General features: G+C 40.1%; 2 protein-coding genes across 3 annotated transcripts in view; one reads left to right on the top strand and one right to left on the bottom strand.

Moving 5' to 3' along the window:
- The window catches only part of eea1 (early endosome antigen 1), a 26,576-nt gene extending 24,875 nt beyond the window's left edge, over nt 1-1,701 (top strand). For both annotated transcript variants that reach the window (XM_065957410.1, XM_065957409.1), the window contains one exon: nt 1-1,701. This exon is cut by the window's left edge and continues 1,248 nt beyond it. The gene's annotated coding sequence lies outside the window, so the exon portion shown is untranslated.
- A 785-nt stretch (nt 1,702-2,486) lies between these two features.
- The window catches only part of plekhg7 (pleckstrin homology domain containing, family G (with RhoGef domain) member 7), an 18,413-nt gene continuing 3,399 nt past the window's right edge, over nt 2,487-17,500 (bottom strand). Inside the window, exons 4-16 of the mRNA XM_065957412.1 lie at nt 13,820-13,938; nt 12,325-12,365; nt 11,902-12,003; nt 10,920-11,069; nt 10,599-10,694; nt 8,325-8,423; nt 7,431-7,544; nt 6,715-6,889; nt 4,948-5,063; nt 4,522-4,689; nt 3,937-4,090; nt 3,628-3,725; nt 2,487-2,757 (exon numbers count right to left, since the gene is read on the bottom strand). Of these exons, the coding sequence (XP_065813484.1) occupies nt 2,647-2,757; nt 3,628-3,725; nt 3,937-4,090; nt 4,522-4,689; nt 4,948-5,063; nt 6,715-6,889; nt 7,431-7,544; nt 8,325-8,423; nt 10,599-10,694; nt 10,920-11,069; nt 11,902-12,003; nt 12,325-12,365; nt 13,820-13,938 (1,543 nt within the window). The 3' untranslated portion in view covers nt 2,487-2,646. The remainder of the gene's footprint in view (nt 2,758-3,627; nt 3,726-3,936; nt 4,091-4,521; nt 4,690-4,947; nt 5,064-6,714; nt 6,890-7,430; nt 7,545-8,324; nt 8,424-10,598; nt 10,695-10,919; nt 11,070-11,901; nt 12,004-12,324; nt 12,366-13,819; nt 13,939-17,500) is intronic.

Genomic DNA, 17,500 nt, shown 5'->3' with positions numbered 1-17,500 from the left:
AAAAATTCTTTTATCGAATTGAATAACACACCAGCGTATTTATGTACAGGACGAGAGATAAATGTGACATCGTTACTTACTGCATTTCTCCTTTGTGCGGCAGCGTTTGTTAAATTCATGTTTTCAGCCTATTTCATGACCAAAGAATGTCCGCAGCAGGAATCCAGCCGAGATGAAAACCCCCCTCTTTGTTTCATCTTTCAGTATTTTTCTTAACCTGTCTTTGACAGCGTGAATCACAGGGTCTGACATTTAATCTTGAAGGAGTTCTGTATGATGATCAGAGAGGCTTCTATGTACAGTCAGGTTTTTTTTGTTGTTGTTGCTGTGCCGCGTTTCTCTTTGTGAGGTGCTTTCTGCATTTTGATTTTATTGTTTGCTGCTTGTTTCTAATCAACAGCACTGAGTAATGCTGGATCTATATATATATATATATGTGTGTGTGCGTGTGTGTGTGTGTGTGTGTGTGTGTGTGTGCGTGTGTGTGTGTGTGCGTGTGTGCGTGTGTGCGTGTGTGCGTGTGTGCGTGCGTGTGTGCGTGTGTGCGTGTGTGTGTGTGTGTGTGTGTGCGCGCTCTGCTTAAAGCAATAACTGTGGCTGTGTGTGACGGTGCCGTACTAGGAAGTGTGTTTCAGTGTTTTTCGGCCTGCTGTGATTGGCTGCTGTATGAATGGCGGCCGCTCCGACCACAGTGTTCCAGGATGTTGGTGCTCCCGCAGCGTGCAGCGTTGAATTACTGTTTTCTGCCACTGAGGGGTGCTGTAAAAAGTCCATCCTAGTTTGTATAATTTATAAATGATGTCAGATATCGGTAAGATCTTTTTTTTCTTTTTTTGTGCAATCGTCTGAAGACTGGAACAGGCGAGAAATACCACAAGCCAAGGTGACGACAAACTGGCATTTTGCAACATGCAGCTTGTTCCAGACCCTGGCTTACCAAATCAGCTCTTTGAACCTCTATGCTCATTTAAAAAAACAAAAAAAACCAATGTCCATCTCAGTTTCAAGCTCTTAAGAACAACCTGCCTGTTTGTGTTGCTCTGGTTTTGTTATGTCTACCTCAGATTGGCACAGGAAAAGCACTATTTCTAAATCTTTAAGAGATCACAAATATTATGTTGTTGGTTTGATTCAGGGGGTGTGTGATTTATCTTCAAGCTGTACAGTCCATGAAAACCCTAAAAAGAGATGATCTGCACCTTATTGTACTTATTGACAAATACACGACCTGCAAACTTTATACAGGCTTTCTCATTTAAAAAAAAACAACTAAGGCTGTCATAATTATCTTTGTAAATGTTTGTAATGAAAGAGGAACAGAGATCATTTAACACGAGTGGATTTAGATTTCATGATATTATGAACTCATCGGTGTCTTACTCAGTTTTTTGTTTTTTTAACAGAGCAGCATCACAGACGTGCACACACTGAAATCGTGGCTCGCTTTGTGTAAGCTCTCAGTTCTGCATGATGACTTAACGGGCCGCCTTCGGCTCTGCCACCGTTTCCCTCCCATGTTTTGAAGTCTTCATATGTGATGGTTGTGAATGTGTGCCTTAGGCCAACATTGTGACACGCACCATGTATTACCAGTCAGGCCCACCTGAGAGAAAAATAATGTCATTTATTGTTCACATGCATCAGTTGATTTTCTTACTCATCATCATGACGAACCTAAATAAAATCTACAGTATGTTTCTATTCACTTGTGTGTGTTTGATCTGTTTAGTATGGAAGCACGTTGCCACCAGTTAAAAAAATAAAAATGAAAACTTGGCTTTGTTGAGATTTTTTTTGACCATAAAAAGTCAAAATTATGAGATTCAAGGATGCATCGCGGTCACGTTGAAGACTACATTCAAGGAATGTACATACAGGCCCCTGGAGGAGGTCACAGAATAAACTACTTGAGCAAGGGACACGATAGACAAAGAACATTTTGATCTTTATCTCATTATTATGACTTTTTATCTCATTTTTATGGTCAAAATCTCAACAAACCCAAATTTTAAATTTTTATTTTAACTGGCAGAAATAGGCTTCTGAGGGCAAGTTTAGGGACAAGAAACTCCTGCAACCATTCTGTTATTATTTATTTATTAAAAAATCAATAAATTATTGCTATGAAGAAATATAGATTTTTTTTTAAGTTTATTGAAGTTCAAAGTAAGACAGCCATTGGCAAATTAATCTCATCTAAAGGCCCATTTAGAGGCGTGTTCTAAATCTTTCCATAGGACTCATTCACATGATTTTTGTTAGCAGTTCCACGGCTGCTTTGAAATTAGAATGAAATATTTTCATCCATTGTCTTATAATGTGAGACAACAAGCAAACTCCCTCTGGTTATGAAGAACATGAGGTATGATCTAAAACTCAAGAAGATCATCATGTGTCATGAAGTTCTTAAATATGACTTTAAAAGTCTGATATCAGAGAGCATGGGGGAAAGAAACTGTTAAAAAAAAAAGAATGAAATGAACAACTTTGAAAATATAATCAGATATTTATTTTACACTAATGCAGCAGCTGCCATTAAAGGCAAAACATTTAGTTTGAAAAAAGGATTCTAGTGCTGGTACTGTTATTTACAGAGCGGCAGGAGACAGTGAAGTGCACGTTGACAGCAGAGGAGTTGATGATGGTTCAGATCTGTGACGACTCCAGCCACAGGGAGGAGCTCTTGACCCGCGGCTGCTCAGAGTCCAGCTTCAGCAGCGCCGTCACAGCGCCCTCTATCTTTGACATCCACACTCTCTGGAAGAAGTCACACAGGAAGGAGGAGTTTCAGGAAGAGAACTGACATTCGTTTTACCATGAAGAGAAGTCAGCAACTTTTGGATTCTTTTACATGTGTAATATAAAAACGGTTATTATGAGCCATGATCCCAGACACACAAAAACAGCCTCAAAAGTGACTTCAAAATGTTTCTTTGTTTACAAAAAAACCTCAGAAATTAAAGTCTTTATCTGTGATTTATAGTAGTATAAGTATCTCCTCTGAAAATAACTCTGTGAGTCATGACTGTCTACAATGGGTGTAACACCCGAGTCCCACTGTCTGTGATGTTTTCAGAGTTTTCAGAGTCCTATCTTCACTTTGTTTACATCGCCCGGACGGCCGGCTGACTCCTCCCCTCGTGTATAAAAGTTGTTTAATTGAGGGACTAGAGAAAAGAAGAATAACATACTGTACTCACTGCTTAACTGTGTTTCTAGATCACGCTCATTTCAGGTAAATTTACATGCAGTGTGAAGATACCAGCATAATAAAGATCGCTAGCATTAGCATGCTAACACAACAATGCACCGTGAGTTGTTTTGGTTTCATGCTGGAGCTCAAGGGCGACATCTGCTGGATCAAAACATCACATATAAAGCCTTTAACATATGTAGGAATGTTAACTCTAATATAAATGGCATATCATTTAAAAACTAATGTTGGTTCCTAACTATGTGGCACTTAATAAAATGTCTTATATGACACATGACTACAACTACAGTCCTCTAAACTCACACAAAACAACTTGGCATTATTAGGATTTTGGTGAATTTGCTGCACAGAGCAGGTCTTTGTTTGGTTGTCATTTTGAAGCAGTTGAGAACGTCCTGGTTGAAGCACCCTACCTTGGCAGCTTCTGATGCAGCCTGCAGGATGAACACACCGATACACTGCTGGTAGCGGTTCTGGTGCATGATGATGAATGAATGAGGCAGACCTGATGCTACAAAACAGACAAAACAAAAAATGACAAAACATGAACTGTAACACACAATAATTACCCAGCAGCAACATATCAACCAAAAGAAAACTTAATAAGTAAAAGAAGACACTTGTTTTGATTCTGAATATCAGACTACATGTGTCCTCTGTGTAGAAAATGTTAACTTGCTTAAACTCCAGAAAACAAAACTCTGAAAGAATCTTTTTATTACTGGATGCGTTGAGCTGATCGATGTTCTTCAGCTGAAGTCGGTCCAGGGAGACGGGCTGGTCCAGAACTGTGAAGGTGGACCCCTCCTTCAGCAGCTGGCCCAGCTCCATGTTCAGAGGCGGCCTCAGAGGATTCTGCTCAGGACCGACGGACCTCTGAACAGAAGAACAACAATCTATGAAGTACACATCTATCCCTTCCTTTTATTCATTTGAACCTTTTTTTTAAATCTTTCTCTTCTTTAAATGTTTTAGCCTTTAAATGTATCCCTTCCTGTATTCATTTTACTGCTCTCAGTCTTTTTAAATTCCTCCTCCTTTTATGGTTTAACTCTTCAGCTCTCTGTTGTTTATTCATTTAACCGATCTCCTGTTTATCTCTTCTTTTTATCTTCATTCTGTGTTTACAGCCTGTGATGTCCTCCCACTCTCCCTCTATTTTCATTTTGTTCTCTCCTGGTTGATTTTAAACTAATTTTCCTTCATTGTATTGAACTGCCTCTCCATACCTGCCTGTTGAATCTTATTCCTGTTATTTGCATTTTTACAGTTTTGCCCTCTCTGTTGATCTCTGTTCTGTTGTTTACCTTCTTGTTCCTCTTTATCTTTGTGATCAGCAGGAATTCATCGAACAGGAACAGGTAAACGTCGACCAGCTTCGTGTTCTCTACGAGCACCAGTTTCCCGTCGTGCAGCAGACTTCTGTGAGAGATGAGATTCTCCAGAGTGACGGCCTTTAACAGATGTTTCAGGTTCTGAAAGACAGGTAGTTAAAGATGAGCACATTTTCAACTTCTTGACTTTTAAACTGAGAGATTAAAAGTTCAGAAGTTTCAAAGTTCACAGCTAATGACAGCCTGCACAGAAATATGTGAAACACTTTCAAACACTTTGCTCAGATATCTGATTTCACATCCAGATAAATTGATTGCATCTGTTTATCTGCACACAGTAAAGGTATCAGAGGATGACAGCTCAGTAACATTTTAACATTAAGACATGAGCTGACAGACCTCAGGGACGAAGGCTCGCTTGTCTCTCTCCCACACAGGAAGCCACACCAGGGCGTCTCTCAGCTGTTTCACCTTCTGGTAGTTGTCGAGCCACTTCACCTTTCCTTCTAAATCACCTGGAAGCAGACAGCCGTCATTTTTAATAAAGAGACACACAACAACGACTGAAAAGCACCGTGCTGCATTTCAAAATAAAAGCATAAATGTATTTTCCTCCTTCCTAAGCGCGGGGTGGGAGCCTGGATGTGAGCAGCTGTTGTCTTTTCCTTTTATAGATCAAGTGGAGCAGTGTGTGTGTGTGTGTGTGTGTGTGTGTGTGTGTGTGTGTGTGTGTGTGTGTGTGTGTGTGTGTGTGTGTGTGTCTGTGTGTGTGTGTGTGTGTGTGTGTGTGTGTGTGTGTGTGTGTGTGTGTGTGTCTGTGTGTGTGTGTGTGTGTGTGTGTGTGTGTGTGTGTGTGTCTGTGTGTGTGTGTGTGTGTGTGTGTGTGTGTGTGTGTGTGTGTGTGTGTGTGTGTGTGTGTGTGTGTGTGTGTGTCTGTGTGTGTGTCTGTGTGTGTGTGTGTGTGTGTGTGTGTGTGTGTGTGTGTGTGTGTGTGTGTGTGTGTGTGTGTGTGTGATTCTGTCTCTTGTCTCTGTTTCTCCTATTTACTTGTGTTGTATACACATAACTACTTTCATTCCTGTTAATGTTGTTTGTTCATTTTTTTTATTTTTTTATTTATGTTTGTCTCGTCATTTTGTATTATTATTATTATTTATTTTTTGATACTACTCTTCTCAAATGTACTTTTATTTGATTTTTTTTACACTTATCTATTTATTTTTATGTAGTTATTGTATTTAATTTTTTTGTGAGTTTTCCACTCTTGCACTTTTATTCTAAGAAGTCTATTTGTTGGACTGAGAGGGTTGTTTATAGGGAGAAGTGATACTGGATTTTTTTGAATGTTTCTGGGGAAAAAAAGAAAAATGTTGATGTGCATCCCAATTGCAGTGTATGTCTTGAACTTACTTTAATAAAAATATGTTGAAAAAAAAAAGCATGAATGTATTCATTCCTTTAGTTGAATTAAAGTGGTGCCACATAGCTAATTGTTTTAATCTTGTTGTGTTTTCTTGTTTTAGAATGGTTGCTGCCCAGCGCGGGCGTGGCTGTATCGTGACAGGTTGCAGTACACTCAACAGTTACAGTAAATATCCCCCCCCCCCCCCCCCCCCCACACACACACCCAGAGGACATTAACCTTTTACATCCAAGCCTCGTCATCTGATCGGCCCGGCTGCCGCACCTTCTTTAAATGGTTATGGGAAAGTGTGCGGTTCAAAGATTTGTGAGCCGGCGCTGTTTGCATGTGTGTGTGTTCAGTTGAACAAAGTGACAGTGAGGTGCATCGCTGCAGCACATTTCCCACAGCCCGTCCCTCGAGTTTCCACAGTAAACCAACACAACAGGTCTGCAGCAGGCGGAGGCATGCAGAGCAGGAGAAACGGTCACAGCTGCTGGCGGCTGGCCAAGACTTTGCAGCATGTTTTTGAAGACACAAACAGGGTGTTGGTGTTGATGGATATCACCTCATTTACATCTGCTTACAATGCAACTTTATCTTAATGTGTTTGTAAAAGCTCCAACAGCTGACTGAGGAAACACCTGAGAGGAATCCTAACTGATCTAGTCTGCTGATCAGGCACTACTTGCGCATGTTTTTCTAGTTGTACTTTGTTTTCAATAAAAAGGGGGAGGAGCTCATGTTTTGTGTATGTCGCTCACATATAGATGTGTCCACTTGCTCCGCGATAACCTGCAGGCCTCTGGTCTCGTCCTCCGCCTGGCATCTCTTTGTAATATTCCGCAGCAGCAGCGGATATCGAGTTAGCCTCTGCAGCGGCGCCACCAGCAGGTCACGCAGTTGCAGCCTCCGGCACTGCTCGTTCCTCTCACACCACTTTGGAGAAACAAAAAAAAAAGGGGGGGAGAGAAAGAAGGAGGTCAGAGGGGTGAAAGAACTCGTCACAGAGTTGGAACGGACGGACGGGCGATGGTCCGAGTACATTTACACATACAAGGAATTTGACTTTTGACTGAATTTGAAAACTTTTGAATTTGAATTGAATGAATTTGAATCTGACTTGGTGTATTGGTGCTAAACAATTAACAAGGAAATAAAGCAGAAATAGCAACAACTTAAATAATACAGAATAAGAAGATATTACAATATATAAAATATAATTTAAAAATATAAAAAATTAAAAACACAAAATGTACAAAAGGTGTGATGTAGGAGCTGTGCAGTGGGAAAAAAGAAGGTAACTTAAAGTAAACATGGTGAGATTTCTTCATATGGGACACTCAACTGGTTGTTTAAGGAGAAATGTTTCAGTGTGTCCTCCTCTTAAAATTTCACAATCTCTGCATTCTGCATTTTTAAAGGTACATAGCGTCCCCGTCAGCGCTCTGACTCCCCTCAGTGACTTTCACTCCTGTACCTTCACGTAGCATCCAAAGTCCTCCCGGGACTTCAGGCTGTCCAGATAAAGCAGAGCCGTGGAGTAGTTGAGGCAGTACTTCTGCAGGCAGTGACAAACGCTCTCCCTGAAAGCCTGCCAACAGATAAGGAGAATTATACAACCACCGGGAAGCAGACGGCTACGGGTCACATCGGCCAATAAGCAGCTAATTAACTGCTCATAAAAAAATTAAAGAAAACAAGAAGAAGATGAAAATCTAGATTAAAGTACAAGACATTGAATATGTGTGGAATATATTCCAAAGCTTATAATAAAGAGTTTTTTGGGGGGGCCAGAATGTATCAGAACAATGAAAATCTTTTCAATTACGTCTGTAGTTTTATTTTGAAAGTGACGATTTATTTTTGGTTTGTTTGTAGGATAGATGAGCACAAATCAAAACAGTTACTTAAAGGTGGTTATACATGTGTTTTAAAATGTAATTATGTGAAAGCCTAATGTAGCTACTGATCAGCTAAGAACACATGAACAGGAAGCTGTATAATTATGGGCTTACTAATTGTCATTATAAAAATCTCTTATTTATGATGTTAATCTCAACGAGGGTTTCCTGGTTAAATACATTTAATTTAAAAAAAAATCATTTTGCCTCCTCAGCCTGTGATTATAAAGGACATTATGTTGTTACTAAAACAGATTGTGACACATGTTCAGTAAATCCAGTTCAGAATCAGTCCTGCAGGATTTTATACATTTTCTAAAGTTTGCCCTGAGAGCATGGAAGCATTTTTTGGTCTCTGAGGTCTTAGCTCTGGAGTTTTACAGCCACTCCAGCACATCCTGCAGTCAGACGCAGTGTGTGTGTCGGTGTGTGTGTGTGTGTGTGTCCACGTGTGTGTGTCCCTCACTTGCCTTGCTCAGCAGCTCCAGCAGGGTGGGCCCGCCACCCTCACTAATCTCCAACATGTCCTTGATGACACGCAGGAGGTTGTTCAGGAAACCAAAGCTCACCTGTGGCAGGAAAAAACCCTTACTATCAAGTATCAAATGTCCCTGACAGGAAACACTCATAACTCTGTTTACTGTTGTTGAAAAGAGGAGAAGTGACAGAAAAGAGAGCAGCTGAGAACTGCTCCCTTACGTAATGCCCACTTGCTATTTTTGTCTTTTTTTTGTCTTTTTGCCCATTTCACATCTATTATTTAAATAATAAATAATAGATGTGAAATGATATCTATTATTTAGATAATAAATAATAGATAGATAATAACAGACCTTGAAAACAGCAGCTGCTCCATTTCTGTTTACTCTTCTTTTAAAATGCAGCTGCAAAGTTTTCAATGAACACTTTAGAGGTGACCTACAATGCTTTCTGTTTCGAAGAAGAACATACAGCCTGCATACAGGGAGACCAGTACGGCTGCTATAACTGGAATAAAGGAACATTTTTAAACTGAAAACATGGAAATGTGCTCCCAAAATAAATGTTTCCAATTATACAGTAAACATGAAGAGAAAATGACATGCCAGGGGGGAAAAGAAAATCAACAGAGGGATATGTTTATGTTGAGCACCTATTGTTTTAGTTTGAAATAAAAATGCTTTTTCTGTTTAAAAAGAAATAATGTATCTTTAGGACTGTTTTCTGACCAGCAGAAAGTCAGACTGCAGACACACATCGTGTGCTGTCTCTTCAGTCCATCTGATGTTCTCCTAACTCAAGTTGCTGCTGTACTTTCCATCCACTGAGCACTTTGGTGGACGCAACAGTGGGATTTATAGTTTTTATTTTCTGATAATATTTTTTTATTGAACTTCACAAAGTTATCATAAAGTTAAACACTGCTAACTAACATAATAATATCAAATCAAGATAAATATAAATTAAAGCGATCCCTATGAATGACCCAGTCCTCCAGTTTAGGTCACTTTGTTTTTTTGAACCACTAAGTGAAGTGTAGAGAAGTCAGATAAAAACACACCTCTGTTGTTTGAATGTGAATGAAAAGACAGAGAGTGGTTCAGTGTCTAAAATAAGAATGATCAGCAGTTAGGTTGGACTCATTACATTCTGTCCCCGAGGGGAAGGTCGCCTTGAACAATAGTGCAAAAGAAACATTCAGCTCTGTGCAACATGATGTTACATAAAAACAATCACACCACAGCAGACTGGCAACAAAGAATACAAGTCAAGCATTTAAAGGCTTTACATGTCATTTTTTGATCGAGCAGACGTCGCCCTTGAGCACCAGCATGAAACCAATTGTAGACAGTCATGACTCACAGAGTTATTTTCAGAGGAGATTCTTGATTTCTACATTTAAGACTTTAAGACACACTCTTACATATGCACAGTTATCTAAAAACTATGGTTTAAAAGTCTAAAAGGCGAACATAAGAATGATAAAAATAGAGTGAAATGCCTTGCATGATAACAGATTCATTAGTTTGTTTTGTTTTATTTTGTTTTAAATTGAATCCTGATTAGATCTAAAATAAAAATAGTTTTCATTATTTTTCTGTTTCATTCTGATATTGTTACTTCATGTAACTTCTGTAATCTTGTGTTGTGTCGTCTCACCTCAGCTAAAATCAGGGCTTATTCTATGAAGCAGGATTTCAGTTATCGGGGTAACTTCAGGTTTAACTCTGAGTGATCAGGACTACGAACTAACCGGAGCAGGTTATGTTTGGGATAAGAGATCAACCTAAAAGAAACTCAAACTGCTGACCAATCAGAGAGCGGATCACGAGAGGGGAGGAGGGAGAGTTTCCTGTTTGATTTGTCAAATATAAAAACAAATGATTACAAAAGATATCACTGATGTTTTACACTGAAGTTAAATTAAGTTTTCATTTTCATTTCTGTTAGTCTCTTACTGCTCTGCATGTCGGGCTGCAGATGAAATATAACGTCTTAAACTGTCAGAAACACAACAAGAATATAGATTCTGAAAATCAATGAGCTAACTGAAACACTCGGCTAAGTGATCAGGTTTATTAACCAGCGTCATGTGACTGTTCAGCATGATCTCATGTTAGGGTAAGTGAATAAATCAATCATCTTCATCGTCTCACTGGGACAGGACTCTTCATGTATCAGCGCTGTAAACACGGTTATGTAATGCTCTGTGTTGTTTGTAATATAAACCTGAAGCTAGCTGACATGATTAGCATCCCACTCACCAGGCAGAGCTCATTGAGGTTCGCAAACAGCCTCCAGGAGTCGACATCAGTCAGGCAGTTCCTCACCTGCAGGTTTGTGAGCGTGGCCAGAAACACCTGAAGAATAGAGAAAGAGGATGGGCTCAGGCTACCTGCGGTGCGAGCATTGAATTTCTATTCTGCTGCAGTAAAGAATGAAAAACCCCAAAGAGACTTTCCCATGAGAAGAATTCAGGGAGAAGAGGGAAGCACAAAGCAGCAGGTGTCGTGTTTCACCGGGGCTTGGTCTGTTTATTTGTGGTTTGTGTGTCTGTGCATTTGCATGAGCATCATTACACTCACCTCTTTGAGCACCATCAGTTGATCCAGGAAGTAGACACACTCGCTGGTGAAAAGTTCCCAGATGGTCTCCTGTCTCCTGAAGCCCTGAGGGTCAGAGTCGGCACTCACCTGGGAGGACTGGTCCTGCAGGAACTCGGCCAGAGAGAAGTCCTGAACAGAGTTGGTAAAGCAAAAAAAAAAAAAAAAAAGTAAGTTTTAAAAACAATGAAATAAAATCGAACCACAGCCCCAGAAAGTGAGATTTTTAGGGCTGTACGATACAATCATTTTGCTTCCCAACAGTATTCAGAGGTTTATTTTGAAACTAGAGAGAGCCGGTATGAACTAAGGGGAACAGGTGTGTATGGACAAACATAAAGAACAGGTGTATTTCAGTAAAAGGAGTTAACTTGTGGAATACTGAGAACAAACTTATACTACAAATATAAAAGGTCGGTTTGATTATTTTTTGTGAGTGTGACTTCTGTTTTGTTTTTTGTTTGTTTCATTTGTTTTGTTTTGAAATAAATTCTTGAAACAAAGAGTTTGTTTTTTGTAACCAAACTAGTCGTGTCTTAAATAATGAGATTTGTAACGAGGGTAGGTGTAAGAAGATAAAGCTTCAGCCTACACCTTTTGTTTTTTTCTTGTGACTGAAATAAATGATTACTCCTACTAACTGTCTTCACTGTAACTGTAACGCTCCGAGCAGCGACCTGTCACACTCAGGTTTTGTGCTTTTTGTTTTTTTTTATGTGTGTAAGTTCGACCTGACGGGTTTTCTTCCTCGAATTTCTGGTTCTTTCACATCTTGTGTAATTCCAGCACTGTTTGCTCTTCTCTTGAATTGGTGTCCAGTCATTCTTGCGTCTCTTTGATCTATTTGTTTTGGAAATCTGGATTTCTTAGTTGTTCAAACACACGGATTAGAATCCAGCGCAGAAGCAAACATGAGGATTTCAAAAACAAACAGCCTGCTTTGCTGCTAGGCCACGCTCATTACCTTAAAGCGCTGGAGGTCGGAGTTCCTCCAGTCTTGGATTTGTGATGTTGAGAGATATTTTTCAACATCTGATGGCGTGCACATCTGTGGCTTCCCTTTAGTCTGACAGACAGAGAAAAGAAAGACAAACAGTTCATTCAGGCGGGTCATGAGAAAAGGGCAGGATGTGTGTTGATCCCTTCCATCTGTCCATATTAAAACTAACCCAACAGGTTTTGGCCTTTCAAGAGCTGACAAGGTACAAAAAATAATGTTGACAAAGGCTGAAGAGGAACCACTTTGAGCGTATTTAAGGGTCAGAGAACGATGTCCAAACAAATGCCCAAAAGCACATCAAAGCAAAAAGCATGAGCACATGATCAGAACCCCCCCCCCCCCCCCCCCAACATGACAACAAGAGAAAAAAGAAAAAAACACACTTACTGTGCTGCGCCTTGAAAAAGGCCACTTTGACTTCTTAGAATCTGTAAAAGTCAAAACATAAAATACAGATTAACAATAAAAGAAGAGGATTATTAAAAAAAAGAAAGGTGGTGGAATGAACGTCCAAACTCCATGTGATCTGCAGAGTCCCTGTGCACCTTTAAGAAAAAGCTAAAGAGCCAGCTCTTTCATGAATACCTACTAACTTAATGATGATGGTCTCCATATTATTGATGATGATGATGGTAATGACGATGGTTTTTGTTTGATAACGACGACTTATAAGATGGTTTCTATACTGATTAGAGCTCTCAAGAACTGCCCTCAATGTTGTGCTTTGCCTCTGGTCACTTCCTGTCAGCACCTGTGTGTCCAATCAGACTCAAAGCTGATCGTTTGCTCTTACTCACATTGTTCCCTTTTCTCTAGATCCTTGCTTGTGTTGTTCTTACTCTCTGATGTACGTCGCTTTGGAGAAAAGAGTCTGATAAGTGAATTGTAGAATTGTAGAAGAACGGTTTGTTGGGAGAATGTAACGATGTTAAACTGCTTCACTCGGGAACTTTAGGATTTATAAATCAAGTTATTTTTGAAAAATATAAAAAAGATTGAATTCTGTTTGAAGTGGCACATGAACAGTGAGTGTAGGCCTTTCTCTTTGGAAATGATTTGTGGTTTTGTGCCACACACACACACACACACACACAGGAGTATCCTTTGAAGCACAGAGACACAATAAATGACTGGATACGGGGAACCCTTCCAAGCTGGGGCCAAAAACTGTGTAACAGTGCTGCTTTCTTTAATCTGCGTCCCAAAGCCTCCAATTAACATCCAGCAGGCCCCTTGAAGCCCGCAGTCTCTTCCCCAACAACCAGGACAGTTACAAATTGAAGACGTTTAACGTGCATGAAGTGGATGGATTAGAAACTGAAATGAAGGATCTAAGTGCAGCAGCCTTATTGCTCATCATGTTAAATGTATGGATGTATGTAATAATTTGTGTTCATTGGATCTGGGAGGGGGAGGGGCTTGTGGACTTAATTGGGCTCAGTTCAGACTAGTAGAGAGTGGAGCCACACAGTCTTTTGACCTCTCTGTCCTCATCTCTCTTTTTGTATACTTTTGGATTAACCTGTATCTGTCTTTTGTTTATTTTTGTTTAAGTAAACATTGAAACTTTGATCATTTGGTCCTGTGGATGAAAATTACATAAGAGAGGAGCGACGGCTTCATTCAGTGGATACCTACACTAAGTACGGTTACAATAATTCTGAAGTCGTCAGGTATGAAAGCTCATTACAGAACAATCATTCATCTGAAGAGCAGCTACAAGTTAAACCAAATGACAGTTCATTTGGTTTAAGAGTCACTGATGGATTCATGGGTAATCATATCTAAAATCAGGGTTGTACCACAGGCAGGAAGCTGACAGGGTTTGAATCTGCCACACAGTAAGAAATATATATAATAATATAATATAACATATCTTTACCAGAGAAGTTTGATCCATTTAAAATGTCAGCTGCTCCGTTGGATACAAAAAGGTCTCCTGGTGAAACATCCAATCCTGGGAGGCTGACCACCACGGAGCTCCGCCTCCTCTCCTGGAGCCTGAAAGGAAACAGGTTTAGAATCAGAATCAGATTTATTGTCCAGGTATGTTTACACACACAAGGAATTTAACTTTGGTGAACTGTGCTCTCTTATGTACAGGTACAACATTAAATATCAACAATAAACAGAATAAGAAAAGACTAATATTTACATGACTAAATATGAAACAGTGCAGTGGTGAATAGTGCAAAAGATGCTGAAGTAACATGAGAAGTAAAATGCAGTTATGTGACAGATGGGTCAATTAAGATGTCAGTTACAGTATTTACAGAAATAAGTGTCTGTGTGTATTGATCATTTAAATTAAAGAATATACATATATATATATATATATATATATATATATATATATATATATATATATATATACATATATGTATATTCACAGTGACGGTTGGGTCTGGGGGAAGGAACTGTTTAAGTCTTCAGGTGGTGTCACAACTTTATTTCCAAGGGTTGCAAAGTAATGCTTGACTCAAAGAAAAGTCCCATCATCTGAGATGAACTGTCTCTGCTTTTTCAAAATGCAGCGCAGCACAAAAAGGAAAAAGACGTAGTGCAAAGCAACAGGAAATAACAGAATTCCTTTTGTCATTTTGACGTGGTTGAAATGCCATCGAGTTACCATCTGCATTGTGCAGCAGAGTTAGGATTAACATGAGCATCAGGAATCAGAGAGGCTAAGTGTTTTGTGTCTGGCTTTATGAGTGGAAATCTGCTGATTAATAACAGATCAGCCTATGTGTTTGTGTAAGGAGACGAGCTGTGAGTGTGTGCCGTGTTCTAATCCTCTTGGTCTCCTCTGCACAGTTACTAACTGAGGCTTTGCTGCTGCTGGAAAAACACAGGCCTGCCTTTTAGCCCTCAGGGTAAGCTCACACAGCCTACTGTTCTCAAGTGTTTTTGACTTATCCTCTGCTGATGTACGCCAAGGATTACTGCTCAAACTAAAAAAATATACATTAATGTGTTGAAATTACAAAACAAAGATCCTTAAAGGAATGAAATTCCAAACCAAATATCTTAACGGCATGGCTTGTTTGATGTTTCTCTTGTTGCAAGGATAAAAAATTCCAAACAAACTTGATTGGTGACTTTCTGACTCAAACATCACAATCCAACAATAACAAGAGGATTCTACTCATCAACCTCTTCATCCCTACGGCCCCTATTTCTTGGTTTATTCTCGAACATTGCATACCCAAACTTAACAGAGTATATCTCTGCAGCCATCAGGTCTATAAGAATACAACTTGGTATCATGATAAAGATAACTCTTTAGAGATCCACTCAGGAGTGTAAGACTCATCATATATGTTACTGTGTCAGTGTAAATACAGATGGAACATCTGCACAGTCCTTCTGCACCTTTAAGAAAAAGCTAAAGAGCCAGCTCTTTATGAATACCTACTAACTTAATGATGATGGTCTCCATATTATTGATGATGATGATGGTAATGACGATGGTTTTTGTTTGATAACGACGACTTATAAGATGGTTTCTATACTGATTAGAGCTCTCAAGAACTGCCCTCAATGTTGTGCTTTGCCTCTGGTCACTTCCTGTCAGCACCTGTGTGTCCAATCAGACTCAAAGCTGATCGTTTGCTCTTACTCACATTGTTCCCTTTTTTCTAGATCCTTGCTTGTGTTGTTCTTACTCTCTGATGTACGTCTCTTTGGAGAAAAGTGTCTGATAAGTGAATTGTAGAATTGTAGGAACATAGCATAAATGTAAGATTTCATTTCCGCCTAAATTATTTTTCTATTCCAGAGTAAATATTCCCCAGCCTCTGTAGCTCTATTGAAATCCGATGTTTCTCTTCATGCAAGGATAAAAACATTTCAAACAAACTTGATTGGTGACTTTCTGACTCAAACACATCACAATCCAACAATAACAAGAGGATTCTCGTCATTAAAGAAGGCAGCAACAGTCAGCAGCTACGAGCTGTGCAGCAACCAGACGGGCTGGTTTTACTGAAAGGTAAGGTTCACTTTCAGCACACTGACGCTGATCGACAGCTGGTCAGTGACCTGTGTCAACATGTTAAGGTTTTTTTACTCAGTATTTCAGGGTCTGGAATTTAAGAGTTTTGACATCAGGGTTTGAAGGGAATGTTAGAATAATGGAGCAAATAACACAAAATCTGACCATCGATATAGGATCAAATAAGACCATTACATCAGGTAAGTGTTGACAAAGGTTATCAGGACATGATCAGACCATAAGGAAGCCAGGCTAACTGTTTATGATAACAACACAATAAAGTGGGGCAGAAGTACAAGCAGGAGGAACAATCCCAGTCTGCCCACTAAGCATGCTTTAGTAGAATTAATGAACTTTCTTTCTTCCTCAAACAGAAAACTGCATTGCAGCTGCTGAGCTCGCACCGTTGCACAAGCAGCAGCAAACTTGACTAACTCGAATGCACATGCAGGCCACACTGCTGCAGGAACAATCTGTGCACGATGAGTTGGACTACAAGCAGTACTTTTGTTTAACTGTGAAAGCATCTTCTGTTCATTGCTTTTTACTAGTGGGGGGCTGTGGTAAACTGACACCCCCCACCCATCCCCCGCTCCACACACACTTCCCTGATCAATGTATAGGCAGTCAGTGCTGAATCAGTAAAACCAGAGAGTTAGTCAGCTACAGCACCTGAGCAGTGTACAGGACCCCGGGCTAATGGGACGGTAAGAAACCAGGTCAGTGCCTCCTCGCGGCTCATTCCACAGCGTCCTCACAATGGCATCCTGTTGCTTTGTGAGCGTGCAGAAAGCTTCCTCTGTGTCCGCACTCTCTGCCACCGAGGACACTTGTTCCCCGCACAAGAGAAATAATGATGCCCCCCCACCCAAAAAAAAACCTGTCCTGACCAATGCCTCGCAGGGCCTGGGCCACTGCAAGAGGCACAGTGCCAGGGCGTAATTACAGGAACAATAGCTGCCTAATTATCCAGTGATGGGAAGAGCCCTGCAGCCCCATTAGGAGGGGTGTGGGTGGCAGCGAGAGAAAGCCTTAATGAGGGTTTGTCTAGTCCATACATAACCATGGGACTCTCCAAACTTAACTTCACAAAGACATGAGTGACAATGAATGCACAATGGGGGCTGCTTTAAAGCAAACATCCAATCATCATGCTCCCTCATGGCGTGCCACTCATGATGTGGAATCCACATGCTATAGCTCATATTGTTAATAATAATAATAATAATAATAATAATAATAAATTAGATTTATATAGTGCTTTTCTAAATACAAAAAGTAAGAGAACAATAAAACAGAAGTAGTGTGGAGGGAAGAGGATGAAGAGGTGAGTTTTTAGGGATTTCTTGGAGGAAGTGAGTTTGGGGGGAGTCTCTGATGTTTTTAGGGAGAGAGTTCCAGAGGGTGGGAGAAGGAGAAGGCCCTGTCCCCCTGCAGGACCGAAGGTTGGTCCTGCAGGAGGGGGGATCTGCAGACCTGAGAGTGCAGGTGGGGAGTGTGCTTGTTAAATTCTGACGACTTGGTTTCATTTTTTTATCACCGGCTCACTGTGGAAGTTATAGTCACACA

This window comes from Labrus bergylta, chromosome 7 (genome assembly GCF_963930695.1).
Source record: "Labrus bergylta chromosome 7, fLabBer1.1, whole genome shotgun sequence".
NCBI lineage: Eukaryota > Metazoa > Chordata > Actinopteri > Labriformes > Labridae > Labrus > Labrus bergylta.
Note: the sequence above shows the minus strand (reverse complement) of the source record. Positions and strands in the feature narration are given on the sequence as shown.